The sequence below is a fragment of the Taurulus bubalis genome (assembly GCF_910589615.1).
Source record: "Taurulus bubalis genome assembly, chromosome: 19".
Lineage (NCBI taxonomy): Eukaryota > Metazoa > Chordata > Actinopteri > Perciformes > Cottidae > Taurulus > Taurulus bubalis.
In genome coordinates this window covers 20753772-20776599 of record NC_136607.1, presented here as the reverse complement: position 1 = coordinate 20776599, position 22828 = coordinate 20753772, and the positions used below count along the sequence as shown (strand labels likewise).

The following is a 22828-nucleotide window of genomic DNA, read 5'->3' as shown; positions in this document are numbered from 1 at the left end:
ATAAAGAACATAAAACATTTTGAAAAAAGTGATAATATCGTGAGAGAATAATAATGTAGTGACCTCCCGTCCATTGTTACGTTGTTACATAGTTACGTGTTACGTAGTTATGTGTATCAGCATTGTGCTGATATTAAACAGTTCTTTTGTTAAATGTCCACATTCAGCAGATCTGTTTACGACGACTTCACTGTGTTCAGTTTCAATCAAGAGAATCTGTGTGAACAAAGCAAACGAGTCAGACTTTCACTGACTGACTTTGACTGAATCTTTTCTTGTTTTCATCTTGAAATGTGTGTTCTAATAAAGAAGAAACCAGAATCATCTCTTGAACGCTGGGCGGCACTCAACGGGTTAATGCACCAAAACACAACCAATTCACAGCTTCATATCAACTTAAAAATAAGATTCCGTATGAAGAGTAAGATGCTACAAAGAGACTCAAAACAACCACAGAGACTCAAAACAACCACAGAGACTCAAAATACAAAGAGACTCAAAACAACCACAGAGACTCAAAATACAAAGAGACTCAAAACAACCGCAAAGAGACTCAAAACAACCAAAAAGACTCAAAACAACCAAAGAGACTCAAAACAACCACAAAGACTCAAAACAACCAAAGAGACTCAAAACAACCACAAAGACTCAAAACAACCGCAAAGAGACTCAAAACACAAAGAGACTCAAACCGCAAAGAGACTCAAAACAACCACAAAGAGACTCAAAACAACCACAAAGACTCAAAACAACCAAAAAGACTCAAAACAACCACAAAGACTGAACACAACCGCAAAGAGACTCAAAACAACCACAAAGACTCAAAACGACCAAAGAGACTCAAAACAACCACAAAGAGACTCAGAACAACCGCAAAGAGACTCAAAACAACCACAAAGAGACTCAGAACCACAAAGAGACTTAAAAAAACATAATATTTCTCTTCTTTTAATCACAACTAAGTAAATAATCTGAACACGAAGATGAAGTCACAGAAGCCTTCAGAGATGAAAAAATGTCCGTCTGTGTGTGTGTGTGTGTGTGTGTGTGTGTGTGTGTGTGTGTGTGTGTGTGTGTGTGTGTGTGTGTGTGCTGCTAGCTTAAATAAAATAATGAATTCCTGAGCTCATGAGAAAAAGTCATCATTATCATAAAGATCTTCTGGTCGGCTCGTTATTGATGACTGAAGCTGATCACTTGCTCTGTGGTCGGAGGAGGCCAGTGAGTCATCAATGGGTAAAGTGGGAGATGTCTATCAGCCCGGTGACCTCCAGGTGACCTCCAGGTGACCTCCAGACGGCCTCCAGGCGGCCTGAGAGCTAAAGGTTCACTGGTTCTGACGAGCTAAAGATGGAAAAGCAGCTAAAGATGGAAAAGCAGCTAAAGATGGAAAAGCAGCCGCCTCGACTAACGACTCTCTCACACTTTACTGATAACGACTCTCAGATAAGACACGCCCACTTTTCCACATGTCCTGCAACAACAGGCAAGGTTCCATTCTGCTTCATTTAGGGGACTGAAGATAGATACTTCAGTCCCTGGACAAATACTTCTGTATTTTAAATGTAATGAAGTATCCTAACGTTGTTAAAGTGGTACCTTTACTACTTTAAGTACATTAAGCTGATAATACTTTGTAGGATTTAGAGAGTAGTGAACTATGTAACAGTTGTTGTATTAGTACTTTTACTGAAGTAAAGTGAGTACTTTCAGTGTTCTGATCAGTGATCAGCTGGTTTTCTACTTCACTGAATGACTTCACAACGTGACGAGAAAACAAACGTCCTTTCAGATCAGCAGCCAAAATATGAATAAGAACACAACTTATTCCTGTTTTTATTCCCATCCGATGGTTTAATAATTGAAATACAACTTCATTATGTTTATATTTTCCTCTGATGGTTAAACAATAAAAATGCATTTCTTCATTCTGTATATGCGTTTGTTTGTATATTTAATTCAACAATTTTTGTTATAATATAAATATAATAAAACATATTGATACAAACTCAATTCATCAGCATTTTATTTATTTATTTAAAAGCTGGTTTTTATTTTTACGGATGAGTTTCTCGCTTTAAAAGTCTAAAATCTTCCGGTGACGTCACTGCTGGGAAATCCTGGAATGTGTGGAAAGATCCAATTATCTGGTGAGTTAACGACCGGCAAGAATGAACCATTAACACCCACACACACACGCACACACACACACACACACACACACACACACACACACACACACACACACACACACACACACACACACACACACACACACACACACACACACACACTCACACACACACACTCACTCTCTCTCTCTCTCTCTCTGATTGGTCCGTCCTGCGGGGCCCTGGTATAAGGAGGGACCAGAGGAGGACTGGAGCACCTGACCCAGGACCAGCTCCCCCCTGCTCATAGACACCATGCCGTCCGGCTCCGCTCCGCTCTTCCTCCTCCTCGTCCTCCTCGGCTCCGCCGCCGGCTTCCAGCTGCTGCCGGACGAGGCGGCTCCCCGCCGGGCTCGGTTCTCCTCCAACAGCCCGAGTGAGTCCCGGTTCTCTTTCATCCTTTAATCTGTTTAAACTTCGCTTGTCTGCAGAACAGTTTTATATTTTAAAAGAATATTCAGATGTTTAAAGTATATGTAAAGTATTACAAGTAAAAGTATCACTATGCAGGATAATGTACACTAAAATAAATTATGCTTTCAACTAACTTAATAACAAGGATTTCCACAGATTAAAATGCTTTCTTTAATTAAGCAATTATGTTGATCCAACTTAAAGTTGTTGATAGGATCACCTTAACTTATAGGGTTAAACTATCGTCTTCTAACTATTGATTCTTTCATGTGTTCATCACTTTCATGTGTTCATCACTTTCATGCTGCAGCTGCTGAAGGAGGAGCTCATTTTATACTTTATGAACTGTTAGATTGGCTTCTAACTAGAGAAGAGGAGAAGTTCATATATATATATATATATATATATATATATATATATATATATATATATATATATACGTATACGTATACGTATATATATACACACGGTGGACATTTGCAGTGTTTTTGTGCTGATTGTTGTGTGTGTGTGTGTGTGTGTGTGTGTGTGTGTGTGTGTGTGTAGCGGACGTGGCCAGGTGTCTCAGTGGCTCCGTGGCCGTCGGCTGTGGCTTCTTCTCTTGTCTGGAGAACTCGACCTGCGACACCGACGGGATGCACGAGATCTGTGAGCTGTTCCTCCAATCAGCTGCGACCTTCAACACAGAGGTCAGTGCCTGTCTGTCTGTCTGTCTGTCTGTCTGTCTGTCTGCCTCGCCTCCTGTCTCCCTGTCTCACCTCCTGTCTCCCTGTCTCACCTCCTGTCTCCCTGTCTCACCTCCTGTCTCCCTGTCTCACCTCCTGTCTCCCTGTCTCACCTCCTGTCTCCCTGTCTCACCTCCTGTCTCCCTGTCTCACCTCCTGTCTCTCTCTCCAGGGCAAGACCTTCGTGAAGAAGAGTCTTCACTGCATCTCTCAGGGAATCTCCTCCAAGATTTTCTCAACAATCCGCCGCTGCAACATCTTCCAGAGGATGATCGCTGAGGTCAGTGAGGCCGAGCCTTCCTCCCTTCTGATTGGTCGGAGACGACCACCTTCATCCCTTCTGATTGGTCGCTGAGTTCCTGTCTCTTTTTGTTTTTTAGGTGCAGGAAGATTGTTACAGCAGTCTGGACATCTGCACTGTGGCTCGAACCAACCCGGACGCCATCGGAGACGTGGTGCAGGTTCCCACGCACTTCCCCAACAGGTGACACACACACACACACACACAGCATATACTTCTATACAACCAGAGTAGTCGCCCCCTGGTGGTCAGGAGAGAGAATGCATCTTTAACACATGAAGCATAGACTTCTATACAACCAGAAGAGTCGCCCCCTGGTGGTCAGGAGAGAGAATGCATCTTTAACACATGAAGCATAGACTTCTATACAACCAGAAGAGTCGCCCCCTGGTGGTCAGGAGAGAGAATGCATCTTTAACACATGAAGCATAGACTTCTATACAACCAGAAGAGTCGCCCCCTGGTGGTCAGGAGAGAGAATGCAGCTTTAACACACGCGGTCTGAGAAGGTAACGTTTTACCTGGCTGCGTTTGTCCCTGACTTCCTGTCCCTGACTTCCTGTCCCTGACTTCTTGTCCCTGACTTCCTGTCCCTGACTTCCTGTCCCTGACTTCCTGTCCCTCCCTCCAGGTACTACAGCACTCTGCTGCAGACGCTGCAGTCGTGCGACGAGCAGACGGTGGCGGCGGTGCGGACCGGCCTGGTGGCCCGCCTGGGCCCCGACATGGAGACCTTCCTCCAGCTGGTCCAGAACAAACCGTGCGCCGCTGGCTCCGGCGCCGCCGCCTTCAGCGACCCGTCCAGCTGGAGGAACATGCCCGTGTTCAGCATCCAGCCGGGCTTCAGGAGCCGAGAGCCAACCCACCTGTTCGCCAGGAAGAGGTCCGTGGCCGACGTGGAGGGGGGCGTGGCCGACGTGGAGGGGGGCGGGGCCGCGCATTCAGAGGAATGATATGAGCTGGAGTCATAACTACTTATTATTATATACTGAGCGACCTGTTACACACGTGTGAAAAAGAGGCTGATTTATGGTGAAGATCATTGATATTTATTTTCTTAAACGAGTTAATTTATGATTATATTTAAGTAGTGGAGCAGGTGGTGAGGACGCTCCACGCTGGCCGGGGCGCGACCTCACGACCTGCTGGTCTGGGATCACTTTATGCGTTGTGTGTTTGAATGTTATTAAAACACGAAGCCCACTTTGTGTTAGAAATAAAAGATGTCATATGCTTTTGGCTCATGTGATTTTTATTCATCTGATCAAAAAACCTGGAAAAAGTATCTGAAATATTCCCACAGTAATAATACAACATCTGCATCATGTCAAATACACTTCTACTGTGGGAACAATGAAGTCTTTTCTTCCTCTAATTCTAATAAATGTATTATTTATTATTTGTCTAGACTGTATTTGTGTTGCTCGTAGAGCCAGCAGGGGGCGCTGATGCACAATAACATGTCATGTTTTTAAACTACAGATAAATAACTGACTCCAGTCAAATGAAAGTAAAGTTCTGAAGAATTCACATTTAATGCGACTCCGTTTTGGAGAAAGAAACATGAAGACGATCATTTTATTGCTTTTATTATTTTTATTTAGATTTATTTTCATGTTTTTTTAATAGTTTTATCGACTGAGCTGTTTTATCCGTGTTTAGATCTCAGTGATCATGGAAGTCATACATGAAGTTATTTATTCACGTTAGGGCTCTACCTGGGATGAAGTACCTTAACGTTGTACTTGTAATGGTACTGGTGATACTAAGTACATCAAGCTGATAATACTTTTAGTTAAACGGACCTCCACTTCCTCCTCGTGATAACATTGTTTATTAAACAGCACTTTCCATCTTCTGAGGTATAAATACTACGTATTGATCGCGTCAGGCCACCATAAGCTATGTTATTGATCAGGGTTCTGTCTGCAGGAGAACAGGAAGTACTTTAATGTATTGGTTCAGGTCTCAGTGTTGTTGTCTCAGTCGCCATCTGTCACTCAGCTAATGGTGGACCAGTTACGGCTCATTAACTCATGAACTCATTAACTCATTAACTACCAGCAGGACCCAACAGCTTGCCGCTCAACAGCATGTTCACATCTCCAGGAAGTAGAGCCGTGTGAAGGGAACGCTGCTGTTAGTGAAGGGTTTACCTTCAGACGACACCTTCAGGGGTAGAGGAGGAAGAACGGAGAGCGGTTTGAAATCTTTAGGCTGAAGATGAGGTTTGTTTGTGAGAAACGTTCAATCACACACATTATAAAACGGTATGAAATCAAGCATTCTGATTGGTTGAGAGTGAGTCACAGGGTGTTCTGTATTGAGCCATAATGCCAGTAGAGAATACAGCTTTAACACATGAAGCATTGACTTCTATACAACCAGAGGAGGGAGAATGCAGCTTTAACACATGAAGCATATACTACTATACAACCAGAGGAGAGAGAATGCAGCTTTAACACATGAAGCATATACTTCTATACAACCAGAGGAGAGAGAATGCAGCTTCAACACATGAAGCATAGACTTCTATGCAACCAGAGGAGTCACCCCCTGGTGGTCAGGAGAGAGAATGCAGCTTTAACACATGAAGCATATACTTCTATACAACCAGAGGAGAGAGAATGCAGCTTCAACACATGAAGCATTGACTTCTATACAACCAGAGGAGGGAGAATGCAGCTTTAACACATGAAACATATACTACTATACAACCAGAGGAGTCACCCCCTGGTGGTCAGGAGAGAGAATGCAGCTTTAACACATGAAGCATATACTTCTATACAACCAGAGGAGAGAGAATGCAGCTTTAACACATGAAGCATAGACTTCTATACAACCAGAGGAGGGAGAATGCAGCTTTAACACATGAAGCATATACTACTATACAACCAGAGGAGTCACCCCCTGGTGGTCAGGAGAGAGAATGCAGCTTTAACACATGAAGCATATACTTCTATACAACCAGAGGAGAGAGAATGCAGCTTCAACACATGAAGCATAGACTTCTATGCAACCAGAGGAGTCACCCCCTGGTGGTCAGGAGAGAGAATGCAGCTTTGACACATGAAGCATAGACTTCTATACAACCAGAGGAGAGAGAATGCAGCTTTAACACATGAAGCATAGACTTCTATAATACCAGAGGAGAGAGAATGCAGCTTTAACACATGAAGCATAGACTTCTATACAACCAGAGGAGTCGCCCCCTGGTGGTCAGGAGAGAGAATGCAGCTTTAACACATGAAGCAGATACTTCTATACAACCAGAGGAGTCACCACCTGGTGGTCAGGAAAGAGAATGCAGCTTTAACACATGGAAAATAGACTTCTATACAACCAGAGGAGAGAGAATGCAGCATTAACACATGAAGCATATACTTATATACAACCAGAGGAGAGAGAATGCAGCTTTAACACATGAAGCATATACTTATATACAACCAGAGGAGAGAGAATGCAGCTTTAATACATGAAGCATATACTTCTATACAACCAGAGGAGTCGCCCCCTGGTGGTCAGGAGAGATAATGCAGCTTCAACACATGAAGCATATACTTCTATACAACCAGAGGAGAGAGAATGCAGCTTTAACACATGAAGCATATACTTCTATACAACCAGAGGAGAGAATGCAGCTTTAACACATGAAGCATATACTTCTATACAACCAAAGGAGTCGCCCCCTGGTGGTCAGGAGAGATAATGCAGCTTTAACACATGAAGCATAGACTTCTATACAACCAGAGGAGAGAGAATGCAGCTTCAACACATGAAGCATAGACTTCTATACAACCAGAGAAGTCGCCCCCTGGTGGTCAGGAGAGAGAATGCAGCTTTAATACATGAAGCATAGACTTCTATACAACCAGAGAAGTCGCCCCCTGGTGGTCAGGAGAGAGAATGCAGCTTTAACACATGAAGCTTTGACTTTAATCAAAAGAACAGGTTTCTATTTGGTCCTCACTATGTAGCGAGTACAAGAGGCCAAACACACAAACACACACACACAACATTTTCTCTGAAGTCTGACTCAGCGTTTCTATCAACAGGAAGCTCCTGTGAACGTTCATCATTCAGTATCGGTGACATTTAATTTCCTCTGCAGCCGCTGGCTGACTTTAGGAATCACACCAATCAGTGAGGACGACCTCCGGCTCCTCCTCCTGCTCTTCTTCTTCTTCTTCTTCTTCTTCTTCTTCTTCTTCTTCTTCTTCTTCTTCTTCTTCTTCTTCTTCTTCTTCTTCTTCTTCTTCTTCTTCTTCTTCTTCTTCTTCTTCTTCTTCTTCTTCTTCTTCTTCTTCTTCTTCTTCTTCTTCTTCTTCTTCTTCTTCTTCTTCTTCTTCTTCTTCTTCTTCTTCTTCTTCTTCTTCTTCTTCTTCTTCTTCTTCTTCTTCTTCTTCTTCTTCTTCTTCTTCTTCTTCTTCTTCTTCTTCTTCTTCTTCTTCTCCTTCTTCTTCTTCATTCTTTCCCCTCAGAGAACTTCCCTGATGATCTGAATCAATTCCAGAGAAAACCCGCTCCTCTGCAGACAGTAAACATCTCTGGTCACATGACCTCCTTTCCTGCGTCTTTTCTAAATAAACTTCCATCTTCACAGTTTTCTGTGAAAAGGTTACAGCTGAGAGTTAGAAAAAAAATCATCTCTAGTGGAGGAAATACATAATGTCCATTTAAATCACAAGAACGCCTCAAGCAGAGTAAAAATGTAAAAACATTGTTTTAATACTGTTAATCGGTTATGTTTACACATTCAACAAGAAGGGAGAAGATGTGCGACGTTGAAGTGGAGAAACACGTGAAATAAATAAATGAATGCAAAAGCACAGAGAGATAAATCTATAAACGAGTAATGGTTTGTCTTCAGAGGGACTCAGGGGGCGGATAGTGCACAGATTAAAAGTTAAACAAATTTTATTACACATTTATAGATTTATTTATACATTTTGTTGTGCATTTGATTCATTCTCCCTTTATTTACTTTCCTTTTCATATTTCTCCTTTAAATCCAGTTTGGTCTTCCACAGAACAAAAACTATTATTTACACTATTCACACGGAGGACTTGGTTATTATCATTATGATTATTATTATGAACAGAGCAGCAGCTCTCAGTCTCTCAAGTGAGCTCGGTCCCTCTGGGCGAGCTGCGTCCTGAGGCCCTCCGGCTCGTCAGCTGTTCCTCACATCAGGCTGACGGGCGGCTTGGTCTCCTCCGGGATAAAGGGATCCAGGAAGGAGAAAGAAAGAAAGGAAGAAAGAAAGAAAGGTCCCAGGACTATGTGGAGGAACCGGAATGAGCCGAGACCGTAGAATACTGGACCAGAGGAACCACCAGGTCCAGGTACTCCTGCAGAGACGGAACCACAGGGTCAGATATCGGATCAACAGACCTCAGAGATTCCAGTTACAACCAGTTAGAGTCCAGGGAACCCTTTAGTCTATACAGTGTAATTTAACACATGAAGCATAGACTTCTATACAACCAGAGGAGTCGCCCCCTGGTGGTCAGGAGAGAGAATGCAGCTTTAACACCTAAATTAAAACCTCAAATAAGATCACATTGGTATAAATTGTGTGTTCTAGCGGTTGCTGAATGAGGTTGATTGATATTCTTTTCTAACTGGATGAAGAAGGCGTTACCTGGTTCGCCATGTGAGAAAGCGTGCGGTCCAAGTCCTCCACCAGCTGTGAGAACGTGGGTCTGCGAGACGGGACGGCGTGCCAGCAGTCTCTCATCATCAGGTACCTGATGAGACAATAACCATCATCAGCATCATCATCAGCATCATCATCATCATCATCATCTGAGGGAGCTGGTCCTTCAGACCAAATGTTCTGTTTCATTATTTAAAAAATACACAAACATAACCGAGATAAATAACATGGAAGAGGCAGAAAAACCAACCGGGCTTATTTAATGGTTCCACCTATATAATATACACATTTCACAATATTAATATACATAGAATATGACGATGGAATATTGATGACAAAGATCTAATATATAATATATAACAACAATACATTATATTATTATTATTAGTCACATTAATACATTGTATTCTGTTTGATTATTGGTTACAACGTAGCACACGTTTGTTTGATTATTGGTTACAACGTAACAAACGTCTGTTTGATTATTGGTTACAACGTAACAAACGTTTGTTTGATTATTGGTTACAACGTAGCAAACGTCTGTTTGATTATTGGTTACAACGTAACAAACGTTTGTTTGATTATTGGTTACAACGTAACAAACGTCTGTTTGATTATTGGTTACAACGTAACAAACGTCTGTTTGATTATTGGTTACAACGTAGCACACGTTTGCCAGACAGAAGCTGCGTCTCCGTGGACTCACAGCTCCTGGGTGCAGGCCGAGGGCTTCTCCATGCGGTGGCCCTCCTTCAGCAGCTTGAAGAGCTCCTCCACGGGGACCCCGGGGTACGGGGACCCGCCCAGCGTGAAGATCTCCCACAGCAGGACCCCGAACGACCACCTGCAGCGATGCAACCACATGGCCGCCGTCAGAGGGAGAGGCAGGGCAGCGTCGCACCTTTTATTTGCACCACATGAACGGCTTCAGGAAAATGAAAACACGTCGAGTCTTAAAAGCTGAAACTCACACGTCGCTTTGATGCGTGTAGACACGGTCGAATAAAGCTTCTGGTGCCATCCACTTCACCGGCAGACGACCCTGAGGACACGAGGACATGAGGCGTGAGGACACAAGGACACAAGGACGTGAGACGTGAAGACACAAAGACCCTCCACTCTTACGTTGGTGGTCTTCTTGTAGTAGTCGATGTGGTGCACGTCTCTGGCGAGACCGAAGTCAGCGATCTTCATCACGTCGTCTTCAGTGACCAACACGTTCCTGGCTGCCAGGTCTCTGTGGATACACTGAGAGGACCAGCAGCGTCACACACTGGAGGGTGTGTGTGTGTAAAATATTGTATTTTCTATAAAACATTTTATTTTGTTCATTTATTTTAAACATTGTTAATTTAACCCTCAGAACACCAGGGCTCCTGACGGACCTTCTTGGAGGCGAGGTAGGCCATCCCGCGGGCCACCTGGTACGCGGCCGACACCAGCTCCCGGACCTCCGGACCTCCCAGAGACGCCGGCCTCGGCCCGCTCCAGTACTCCAACCCGACCGGTCTGCGGGTGCGGAGGAACTCCCTCAGGTTGCCCTGCGAGGCGTACTCCACCACCACGTACAGGGGGCCTAGCGGGCGAGGAGCAGGTCGGCGTTAGCGTTAGCGTGTGGACGCAGACCGCGTGTAGCTCAGCTTGCACACACTCACCGCCCTGCGTGCACGCCCCCAGCAGGTTGATGATGTTCTTGTGTTTGCCGATCATCTTCATCATCTCCATCTCGGAGATCAGGTCAGACAGGTCCTTCTCTGTGGCGTCCGCTGCACACGACAACAACACGACCTCAGGTCAAAGGTCACATCATGCCGACTCTCATGTGAAAACATCTTGAGCATTAATAATAATAAACTCTGTATAATGTGGATAAGAAGTTAGCATCTCAAAAAGAGAGACTACTGGTGAATGAAATAACTAATAAATAGCAACATGAAACTTCTCCAGTTGATTACTGATATATTACAATTATTGTTAGGTTTGAATATGTAAATGACAACGTCCCTCCTCTCAGAAAGCAGCGCTCACCTTTCAGCATCTTCACAGCCACCGTCGAGAGGCGCGTCGGTTTGTTTCTGTCGACCCCGACGGCTTCGGCCAGAACCACCTGACCGAAACATCCCTCACCCAGAGGCTTCCCTAGAGTCAGCCTGAGGGGACGGGAGCAGAGAAGAAAGTTATCACAAATTAAATCATTCTAATTTTCATTTCATCTCGTGTCAGATGGAATAAACGGCGTTCACATGATGGTCTCCCAGGACAACGGGATTGTTTAAATTTTAACCGTCAGGCGCCTCAAACGTTTTGAGACTTTAAAGGAGCAGCGAGGTTGAGGATGACCACACAAGAAGAAGAAGAAGAAGAAGAAGAAGAAGAAGAAGAAGAAGAAGAAGAAGAAGAAGAAGAAGGAGTGAAATTAGAAGGCGTTAGAAACCGCTTTGCGGCTTTCTTATGATCTAATCAGATATAATTATCATGTTGTCATGACGACACGGCAGAAACTAATTGGAGGGCGGGAAATAAACCACAAACTAGAGATTGAGACATAAACTCATGTTTACAATGTTCACTGAGGGAATACATCAAGAGAAGTAGAGTCATTTATATAGACTTCTATACAACCAGAGGAGTCGCCCCCTGGTGGTCAGGAGAGAGAATGCAGCTTTACGACATGAAGCATATACTTCTATACAACCAGAGGAGTCACCCCCTGGTGGTCAGGAGAGAGGATGCAGCTTTAACACATGAAGCATAGCCTTCTATACAACCAGAGGAGTCGCCCCCTGGTGGTCAGGAGAGAGAAAGCAGCTTTAACACATGAAGCATATACTTCTATACAACCAGAGGAGTCGTCCCTTGGTGGTCAGGAGAAAGAATGCAACTTTAACACATGAAGCATAGACTTCTATACAACCAGAGGAGTCGCCCCCTGGTGGTCAGGAGAGAGAATGCAGCTTTAACACATGAAGCATAGACTTCTATACAACCAGAGGAGTCGCCCCCCTGGTGGTCAGGAGAGAGAATGCAGCTTTAACACATGAAGCATATACTTCTATACAACCAGAGGAGTCGCCCCCTGGTGGTCAGGAGAGAGAATGCAGCTTTAACACATGAAGCATATACTTCTATACAACCAGAGGAGTCGCCCCCTGGTGGTCAGGAGAAAGAATGCAACTTTAACACGTGAAGCATAGACTTCTATACAACCAGAGGAGTCGCCCCCTGCTGGTCCCCGCCTGCCTGGGTGTAACAGAAACAAGAAGCTCTCCGGTAGAGTTGAACCTGCAGAAGACGGCGGCTGCAGAATGCCGTACCTGTCACGAGGAAGCTCCCAGGCGGGGTCGTAGGGCAGCTCGTACTCCGACACGCCCATCAGGAGGGACGTGGCGGCGCTGGAGAGACGAGACTGACGCATCAAACACATCCCTGAGTGGAGGGAGGACGAGGACTCGACCGACACCTGCAGAGGGAGGAGAGACGTCCTGCGTAAATTGACTTCTTTATCCAAACACACTTTAACTGTCACTCATGTAGCTAAGTACATGCTACACGTATGTATCATGGAGCTAAAGCCCCCCGGAGAGGGGGAGAAGCCCACCTGTCTCCTCAGAGGGAGGCTCTTGGCGAGCTTCTGGACGGCGAGCTGGCTGCTGAAGTTGCTCTTCTTCGGGGCGCAGCATTGTCGGCAGATGACGACGGTGGCCGTGAGGACGATGATGATGAAAAAGCCCAGGCAATAGATGAAGATATCCAGGTACGTCTGCGAGGGCAGCGGGGCGGGAGGAGGGTCTGAGGCCAGAGAGAGAGAGCAGGAATCAACACCATGGACGGTCCTGCAAGACGAGCGTCTGGGCGGCACAACCTACCGTCCACCACGGTGAGCCACGCCGAGTGGTGAGAGACGCCGATGGAGTTTCCTGCCATACAGGTGTACTCGCCCGAGTCGCCCAGAGTCACGTTCTTCAGGGTCAGAACCTCCATCTCTTTATCCGTCGTGTTCAGACCCGCCGTCTGCAAGAGGAGCGGGAAATAAATACATCAAACAACAAGTTCTGACTTCCTGTCGGACTCTTTTAAACACCGCAGGTTAAGACATCTAAAAGAAAGAGCAGGGAATAATAACATCATAATTCATATTCAGACAAACAAATTAAGATTAAAAAACATTCAGTATAAAGTTAAATCGGAAAGAGAAAACTAGTCACAACATTACAGGAAAAATATGTTTTTCTTTTGTCAAGGAACCACATCGTTAAATTTAATTACGCAATATTATTAAGTAGTTCTACTGAACAGCTGGTGGCGTTAACGAGCAACGAGGAAGAAGAAGAAGAAGAAGAAGAAGAAGAAGAAGAAGAAGAAGAAGAAGAAGAAGAAGAAGAAGAGCTCATAAGCGTGGCTGTAAACAATGAAGGATTTTGAATAGTCATACAAATCTGCTCTGCAAACGTTGTTTTGGACGACTGTAAATAACTTTTGTTTGTTTCCAAGAAAGCTCCTCTAAGTCTGTGAAGCCACCATGTTGCCAGAACAGTTCATGTCCATGTGGAGCAGCTGTGCATCCAATCAGGAGAAAGTTGTTCTGGACAGAAACATTAACATTGGTTTTTCCTGCTGATATGTGCATCCTGCACTCTGACTGGTCTCCTCACGTTTATGCTTCAGGAGTAAATAAGCATTTTTAAACTTAGTGACGGTAAAAGGACGATAACGGTAATCTGTGCCGAGAGTCTTTCATCACGAGTCCACAACTCATCACAGATGTGGTTTCCCTCTCAGACTCGTGAAACCCGACTCCTGCAGCTGGAACGCACCACGAGGTCTCAGCCATAAACACACTGCTCATCCTAACCCGTTGTTTAACGTTGAGTGTTTTGAATTTATAGTTTATGTTTCCAAAAGCTCCACTTTAAGTGTAAAATATTTTTCTCAGCTGCACCAGTAGAAGCATCAAAATAAGGAATATCTTAGTCTGAGTCACAGAAATTATTTAAATCAACGTAACAGGACGGTCAGAGCGGCGGCCATCTTTATGGAGCACTGCAGCGTGTTGCCCCCTGATTCCACCACGCTTTGAGCAAGCTGGCTAGATAGCTTGCATGCTAATTCCACCATGCTTTGAGCTAGCTGGATAGATAGCTTGCATGCTAATTCCACCACGCTTTGAGCAAGCTGTCGAGATAGCTTGCATGCTAATTCCACCATGCTTTGAGCTAGCTGGATAGGTAGCTTGCATGCTAATTCCACCACGCTTTGAGCTAGCTGGCTAGATAGCTTGCATGCTAATTCCACCACGCTTTGAACTAGCTGTCTAGATAGCTTGCATGCTAATTCCACCACACTTTTAATGCTACACTGGTTACAGTCTACTACCGCCATGGAGAAGAACAGGCTACAGAGGTAACTAGCCAGCAAGCAGGTTAACACTTGTTAACATGACAACTAACAACAATGGCCTATTTTATTTTGATGGTCTGAGTATGAAACTTCTGCAGAACCTCAGGCTGCAACGTGACCTTCAAAATAAAGCTGTTTATACCTTATGAACTACCTTATATTACTCACTTCTTCATGCCATGTACAGAGAAAGTTATCAGTAAAATATAACCTGCAGGTTCACTAATAAACACGATAACCTCAGCTGCAGCTTCACTGGCTGTCAACATCTGGACATCTGGACCGACCTTGAGGACGAGGACGTACGGGTCTCCGTCCGGCGACTCTTGACTGCCGTTCACGGTGATGTGCTTGAGCCACTGGATGTGAGGCTGCGGGTCGCTGAACACTCGACACACAAACTCCACGTTGCGACCGACGACCGCCGTCTGGTTAGCCGGCAGACCGGCCTGCAGGATCGGCCTGTGAGGAGAGCGCTCTGCAGCGGGGAACATTCATTTGAAATGTCAACACAGTTAAAGAGTCAGACAATATCATAAAATAATAATGATTCCATTAGCTCCACGCTGCAGCTGTCGCCCTGCCTTGGTTTGATCTCGATTTGAACTCAGCCCCTCCTAGTCCTGGTCTAGTCTTTGTCTCAGCCTGCCTTGGTCTGGTCTGAGTCTCTGAATACTCTTGACTTGGCCCCACTTGTCTGGACTACACCACAGTTCAGCTGCATCGGGACTCGAGATGTCCCCCTTGTGGTCCAGGTGGACGCAGGTCTTTACCTCTAAAGAACGGAGTGTAACTCAGGTGTAACTTCTTACCAACGACGTCCAGCAGGTAGGTGTGTTTGAGGCTCCCGTGTTCATTCTCCACCACACAGGTGTAGTTCCCTTTATCCGACGGGACCACCGACTCCATTATCAGGGTCCACATGTGGTCTCTGATCTGAAAGACCGAGGAGAGAATAAATAACCACAAAACTCGTAGATGCGAGCGGCTGGCCGACTGGCTCTCTGGAGCTCACCTTGAAGCCTCCGATCCGCTGGTCCTTCCTGAACATCTTCCCGTTCTTGTACCAGCGCAGGGAGGGAACGGGGTTCCCCGTCGCCTGGCAGCGGAACTTCACCGTCCTGCTGGCGGGAACGGCGTGCAGCTGCTTCTCCATCTTGTCCGGCGTCACCCACTGCGGTGCCGCCGCTAACGAGGCAAACACACATCACGTGTTTTCAACTCAGCAGAAGAAGAAGAAGAAGAAGAAGAAGAAGAAGAAGAAGAAGAAGAAGAAGAAGAAGAAGAAGAAGAAGAAGAGCTGGAGGCTTACTTTGGAGCTTCTCGTTGCTCGTCGACAGCTCATTGGACAGTTTATTTTCCTCCGAGGAAGACTCGTCGTCCTCTTCGTCTTCAGAGGACTTTACCGCGTCGGCTGCAAGACACAGGTTAGACTTTAAATGCTCAGAAGCTGCTCATGAACTCTACTGGTGGGAGGGTTTCACTCTGAGGGTCTCACATGTTCCTCCAACAGACAATGAAACCAGTGTGTGGATTAACCTCTGACCTCTGACCCCCGGCTCAGGGAACGAGGCTTTAAGAGACAGGAGCTGTCACCACGGCACACCGCTTCACCGCCGACCACTTCCTGGACTTCAGAGACCTCCGCCCTCTCCGCCCTCTCCGCCCGGCCATTAGCAGCAACACACCCAGTTATTAATATTCCCTTTGAACCCTCTCTGACATTTAAAACTACAATACCTCTCCCGAATATCTTAAAATAATGACTTGTTTCATCAATAATAAGAAAAAGCATGAAGACGTTCTTTACATTTAAACCTCTGCGGCCTCGTTTTAGTAAACAATATATATAATATGCAATATTATACATATAAGTCCATCCAGAAGGGTGCTAACAAGAACCCGCCCAAGGATTTCTGCTGAGAACCCTTTCATATTCCAAAGGTTTAATCCAGAACCCTGGAGGACTGGGGCTGATGTGGTGCAGCTCAAACCACAACATTCCTGGTTCTCAATCACAGTTGTTGAGGGTGTGAGCTGGGAGGATCCCTCCTTTCAACAACACTTGAAGAACCCTTTCTTCCAAAAAAAAAGGTTCCTAATGGAACCCTGAATTGCAAAAAGAAGCCGTTCTTCAAAAGAGAAGCTTGTTCAGGAGCAAAAGGTTCTGGGTAGAACGTCAGCCCTTCAGGAAGAACCCGTTTGGAACCCTTACTTCTCAGAGAGCCCTCCCTTAAACCCAACAACATTCCCCCATGATGACTGTGTTTCTGCTGAAGGTGAACATGAGAAACAAAAACAACTGGGAATCTCTGGAAAACCGTCTGTTGTGGAGCTGAAAATATGATCATGACAAAAGTGCAGCTTCTGTAAAATCCATCGAAGGGTTTATAAAAAGAGCAGTGTGTACTGGTTGGACTGGGCTGTAGGGACAGGGTTCATGGTTTGTCCTCCCAGAGAGCGTAAAGGGGGGAGGAGGTCTTTATAGCCGAGAGGATCCAAGCAAGCGAGGTGGGAAATTGAAAGCAGGCGTTGTTTATCAGAACGAGGCTGAACGTGATGCGTTCCTGACTGAGAGAGAAAAACAAGAATTTACGGCCTCAAAAACAACAGAATCACGTCGACGGCGTCAGCTGGAGCCCAGATGTTTGGAACTAAACAAACAGAAGGTATATACATTCACATGCAGCAGACTGTCTGGACCGGATACATGGACCAGAACCAGAACCCCACAGCCGAGCCCCGGCTACACCATCAAAACCCCCTCTAACCAGTTTCAGATGCACCAAAGCCAAAAACAGCCAAACCTTTCCTGTTAAAGAAATTCTCCCACTGGAAAGTCTGAAAAGCTTTTATATAATAAAGTTTAAATAACGCAGACCGCAGCTGAGAACAGACTCATGAAAGAGCCTCAAACACCAGACTCAAACAACAGAGCCTCAAACATCAGACTCAAACACCAGGGACTCAAACAACAGAGCCTCAAACACCAGACTCAAACACCCAGACTCAAACACCAGACTCAAACAACAGAGCCTCAAACACCAGACTCAAACAACAGAGCCTCAAACACCAGACTCAAACACCCAGACTCAAACACCAGACTCAAACACCAGACTCAAACACCAGACTCAAACACCAGAGCCTCAAACACCAGACTCAAACACCAGACTCAAACAACAGAGACTCAAACACCGGACTCAAACACCAGAGCCTCAAACACCAGAGCCTCAAACACCAGACTCAAACACCAGAGCCTCAAACACCAGAGACTCAAACACCAGAGCCTCAAACACCAGACTCAAACACCAGACTCAAAAAACAGAGACTCAAACACCGGACTCAAACACCAGAGCCTCAAACACCGGACTCAAACACCAGACTCAAACACCAGACTCAAACACCAGACTCAAACACCAGAGACTCAAACACCAGAGCCTCAAACACCAGACTCAAACACCAGAGCCTCAAACACCAGACTCAAACACCAGAGCCTCAAACACCAGAGCCTCAAACACCAGAGACTCAAACACCAGACTCAAACACCAGACTCAAACACCAGAGCCTCAAACACCAGAGCCTCAAACACCAGACTCAAACACCAGACTCAAACACCAGAGCCTCAAACACCAGAGCCTCAAACACCAGACTCAAACACCAGAGCCTCAAACACCAGAGACTCAAACACCAGAGACTCAAACACCAGACTCAAACACCAGACTCAAACACCAGAGCCTCAAACACCAGACTCAAACACCAGACTCAAACAACAGAGACTCAAACACCGGACTCAAACACCAGAGCCTCAAACACCAGAGCCTCAAACACCAGACTCAAACACCAGAGCCTCAAACACCAGAGACTCAAACACCAGAGACTCAAACACCAGAGACTCAAACACCAGACTCAAACACCAGACTCAAACACCAGAGCCTCAAACACCAGACTCAAACACCAGACTCAAACAACAGAGACTCAAACACCGGACTCAAACACCAGAGCCTCAAACACCAGAGCCTCAAACACCAGACTCAAACACCAGAGCCTCAAACACCAGAGACTCAAACACCAGAGCCTCAAACACCAGACTCAAACAACAGAGACTCAAACACCGGACTCAAACACCAGAGCCTCAAACACCAGAGCCTCAAACACCAGACTCAAACACCAGACTCAAACACCAGAGCCTCAAACAACAGAGCCTCAAACACCAGACTCAAACACCAGAGCCTCAAACACCAGACTCAAACACCAGACTCAAACAACAGACTCAAACACCAGACTCAAACACCAGAGACTCAAACACCAGACTCAAACACCAGACTCAAACACCAGAGACTCAAACACCAGACTCAAACAACTGAGCCTCAAACACCAGACTCAAACACCAGAGCCTCAAACACCAGACTCAAACACCAGACTCAAACACCAGACTCAAACACCAGACTCAAACACCAGACTCAAACACCAGACTCAAACAACAGAGACTCAAACAACAGACTCACAAACATGAATGCACATAAAAAGCATGACTACTTCTACCGCTAATGTACAAATAATTCCAAAAAGCTGGAGAGTACTTGATTGATCGCTGAAGATATTATGTGTTTTTTTCACCTAATAAGATCAAATAGGTCTCAAATACAACGGACCGTGGTTGGTCCTCATGGATCCACATGGATCCACATGGATCCACATGGGTCTGCATGGATCCACATGGGTGCTCATGGGTCCTCAAGGATCCTCATGGATCCACATGGGTCCTCATGGGGCCTCATGGATCCACATGGGTCCTCATGGGTGCTCATGGATCCACTTGGATCCACATGGATCCGTCACGGCATAAAGACAGTTTCACCATCAGAGTGTGAAATAAATAATAAATATCTAATAATCGGTTCACATTCGGTCCAAACATGTGATCAGGATATCGTTGATGTTTTTCTCGTCTCTGATCACGTGACTTTGTAAACAACCAATCAGTGCTGGTTGTGGTCTCTTTTGATGTTTGATGTTACGGTGGACTTCATGGTCTGCAGCCCGAGACCAGAAGAGCCTCCTGGTGAGAGAGTCAACCGGAACCCCGTCTCACCTGTGTCCATGTCCTCGGTGGCCGGTCTGGACCGAGTCTGAGGAAACTGGACCAGCAGAACCAGCAGAACCAGCAGCAGCCGGAGGCCGCGGGGGGGACACATGTCGCCGTCGCACGGAGACTTCCTGCCTGGGGACAAGAGAGTAGATTCATGGTTTAGGTTATTTACTGCAGATCAAAGCCTGAAGGATCTTCTGCCTCTGCGACAAAGAACTCCAACTAATTCATCCGCCGTTGGAAATAGTCCCTTCATTTCATCAGAACAACGTGAATACATAAATCAATTATGAAGATAATAGCTTCTGGTTGCAGGCCTCCTGACACAAACAACTTAAAGAAACTAACCCTTTAAGAGGAGCGTCATTGCTAACAGCTGGAACGCAGTGGCTGCTGGGAGAAAAACATGCATCTGTGGTGTTTCCTCTCATAACTGCGAGTGTCAAACTCACACTGACGGACTAAAACAAACACCATCTGCTGCCGGAGTCACCGCGAGGCTGTGAAGGTCACATGACCGGAGCTGCTCATCTTCATCAATCTGCAGGTTCTCTAGTGTCGAGAAGAAGAGTCCAAGAGACGTCTTCAAACACAGAAACAAATCCTCACGAGACATGTCAGGTACACGGTGTAATGAGCGTGTACTTGTACACACGCAGCTCACAAAGTACACGCAGAGCGGCCAACAAACCCACTCAAGCCAACAAACTGACTAACTTAAGGACCTTAATTTAACTTAACCTAAACTAACTTAACTTCAGTAACCTAACTTAACTTAACCTAAACTAACTTAAGGAACTTAACTTCAGTAGCCTAAGTTAACTTAACCTAAACTAACTTAACTTCAGTAGCCTAACTTAACCTAAACTAACTTAACTTCAGTAGCCTAACTTAACCTAAACTAACTTAAGTAACTTCACTTCAGTAGTTACGTTACTGAAGTAGTTATTTTAACACAAACCATCTTTTCTTAACCTAACGACGTATTCACGATCTTTTCTTACGTTTATTTTGAAAAGACGATATTAATGTTGTGATATTTCAACGTGTTGCTGGAACCTTTTATGAATATCGTTTATTTCTAAAGACGTCCAGGAGCTTTTATGACTTCTACTTCCTCCAGAAAACAGAAGACGTTGACTTCAGCTGGAAGGTGACGTGAACACTGGAGGACAGTGAACGCATCCTCCTCTTCATCACCTACACACCAGATTCTGCAGCCGGCTGGCAGCTCCGAATACTTTCACGTACTAATACAACGAGCTGGAAAACACCACGCGGACAGGAAGAGAGAAAGCTGAACGCTGAAACACATGAAACTCCACCAGCTGAATGCTGCTATGAACACACTTAATAAACTTATATAACTGAGCTTATGAATGTGTGAACAAACCCCTCTGCATGAACACTCAGAATATATGAAGGAATGAAAGAGTAAAGTTATATACATGAGCTTATGAAAGAGAAAAGTTATATACATGAGCTTATGAAAGAGTAAAGTTATATACATGAGCTTATGAATACGTTGTGAACCAACCCACAGTAATACTGCACGTCAGTATTACTATCGTGCAGTATTACTAGTATTACTATTGTTCAGTATTACTAGTATTACTATTGTTCAGTATTACTAGTATTACTATTGTTCAGTATTACTAGTATTACTATCGTGCAGTATTACTAGTATTACTATTGTTCAGTATTACTATCGTTCAGTATTACTAGTATTACTATCGTGCAGTATTACTGCCATGCAGTATTACTAGTATTACTATCGTGCAGTATTACTGTTGTGCAGTATTACTAGTATTACTATCGTACAGTATTAATGTCAGTATTACTATCGTGCAGTATTACTAGTATTACTGTCGTGCAGTATTACTAGTATTACTATCGTGCAGTATTACTAGTATTACAATCGTGCAGTATTACTGTCGTGCAGTATTACAAGTATTACTGTCGTGCAGTATTACTGTCGTTCAGTATTATTATCAGTATTACTATCGTGCAGTATTACTATCGTGCAGTATTACTATTGTGCAGTATTACTGTCAGTATTACTATCGTGCAGTATTACTATTGTGCAGTATTACTGTCAGTATTACAATCGTGCAGTATTACTGTCGTGCAGTATTACTATTCGTTCGTTTTGTGTACAGCAGAACGTGTACTAGTACTCGTAGTACTTCTACCCACCACTGGTTGAACTGAAAGGTTTTCAAAGTTTTTCTGAAGTTACAGAACAACTGCAGGATTCTACTTCACAAAGTACTTATTATAGTACTTTTACTGCAGTAAATAATCCTCGTGATGTTATGAAGTAGTTTTACTTCATTCTTGTTTTACTTTGGATCAGTTGCTTACAGTCAAAGTATTTCTGTAAACAAAACACATCAAAGTACATCAATAAATAAACGTGTCCGCGCAGAGCAGACCGAGTAAAGTAGTTCTTTATATATATATATATATATATATATATATTGATATATGCTGTGCATGGATCCTTACCTGCTCCGGCCCACAGCTCGCTCTTCTATCCGAGGAAGAGGACTCAGAGCCGGGCAGCAGAGAGAGTCCGCCCGCAGCGGAGGAGGAGGAAAAGGCTCCAGATGAAGAATGAAGCTCGTGCGGATTGTTCACTGATCGGGGATCGATCACGAGCTCGTGCGGATTGTTTTCTGATCGGGGATCGATCACGAGCTCGCTTCGGATGTAATCCAGTGAGTCTCCGGAGAGGAAACGTGGGATCGAGCTGTGACGTTGTGTCCATCGAGTCCGAGAGGCCCGCCTCCGGGGGGCGTGGCCTCCAGGGGCGTGGTCTATCCCCCCATAATGCCCCCGTGCCATCTATTCATTCACTCCGCTTCCGAGTGGCGCAACCCAGCCTCATGCACGAGCCTCATGCACGCCCCCACCCCCTCTTTAAGGGGCGGAAGGATCTCTTTACATTCCTGCTGTGCACAAACTGACCAGAGATTAACTATTCATCTGTTTCGTGAGGCTACTTTAAAGGTACTAATACCACACTGTGAAGGTACTAATACCACACTGTGAAGGTACTAATACCACAC

The 22828-nt window shown here is 45.0% G+C and overlaps 2 protein-coding genes across 2 annotated transcripts; one reads left to right on the top strand and one right to left on the bottom strand.

Annotated features, from left to right (window-relative positions):
* Positions 1–2426: 2426 nt before the first annotated feature.
* stc1l (stanniocalcin 1, like) lies at positions 2427–4564 on the top strand (the record flags this gene model as incomplete). Its single annotated transcript, XM_079235265.1, has 5 exons — positions 2427–2547; positions 3132–3274; positions 3483–3590; positions 3691–3794; positions 4243–4564. The coding sequence occupies 5 exons, from the start codon at positions 2427–2429 to the stop codon at positions 4562–4564; spliced, it is 798 nt and encodes a 265-aa protein (XP_079091391.1).
* A 4286-nt stretch (positions 4565–8850) lies between these two features.
* fgfr1b (fibroblast growth factor receptor 1b) lies at positions 8851–22379 on the bottom strand. The gene is made up of 17 exons (XM_079235179.1): positions 22266–22379; positions 19761–19889; positions 15981–16082; positions 15684–15856; positions 15481–15604; positions 14956–15146; positions 13138–13282; positions 12870–13060; positions 12586–12731; positions 11300–11421; positions 10927–11037; positions 10657–10847; positions 10397–10519; positions 10243–10313; positions 9978–10115; positions 9257–9362; positions 8851–8963 (listed from the first exon to the last, which is right to left on the bottom strand). The coding sequence occupies exons 2-17, from the start codon at positions 19861–19863 to the stop codon at positions 8892–8894; spliced, it is 2109 nt and encodes a 702-aa protein (XP_079091305.1). The 5' UTR covers positions 19864–19889; positions 22266–22379; the 3' UTR covers positions 8851–8891.
* Positions 22380–22828: the final 449 nt, after the last annotated feature.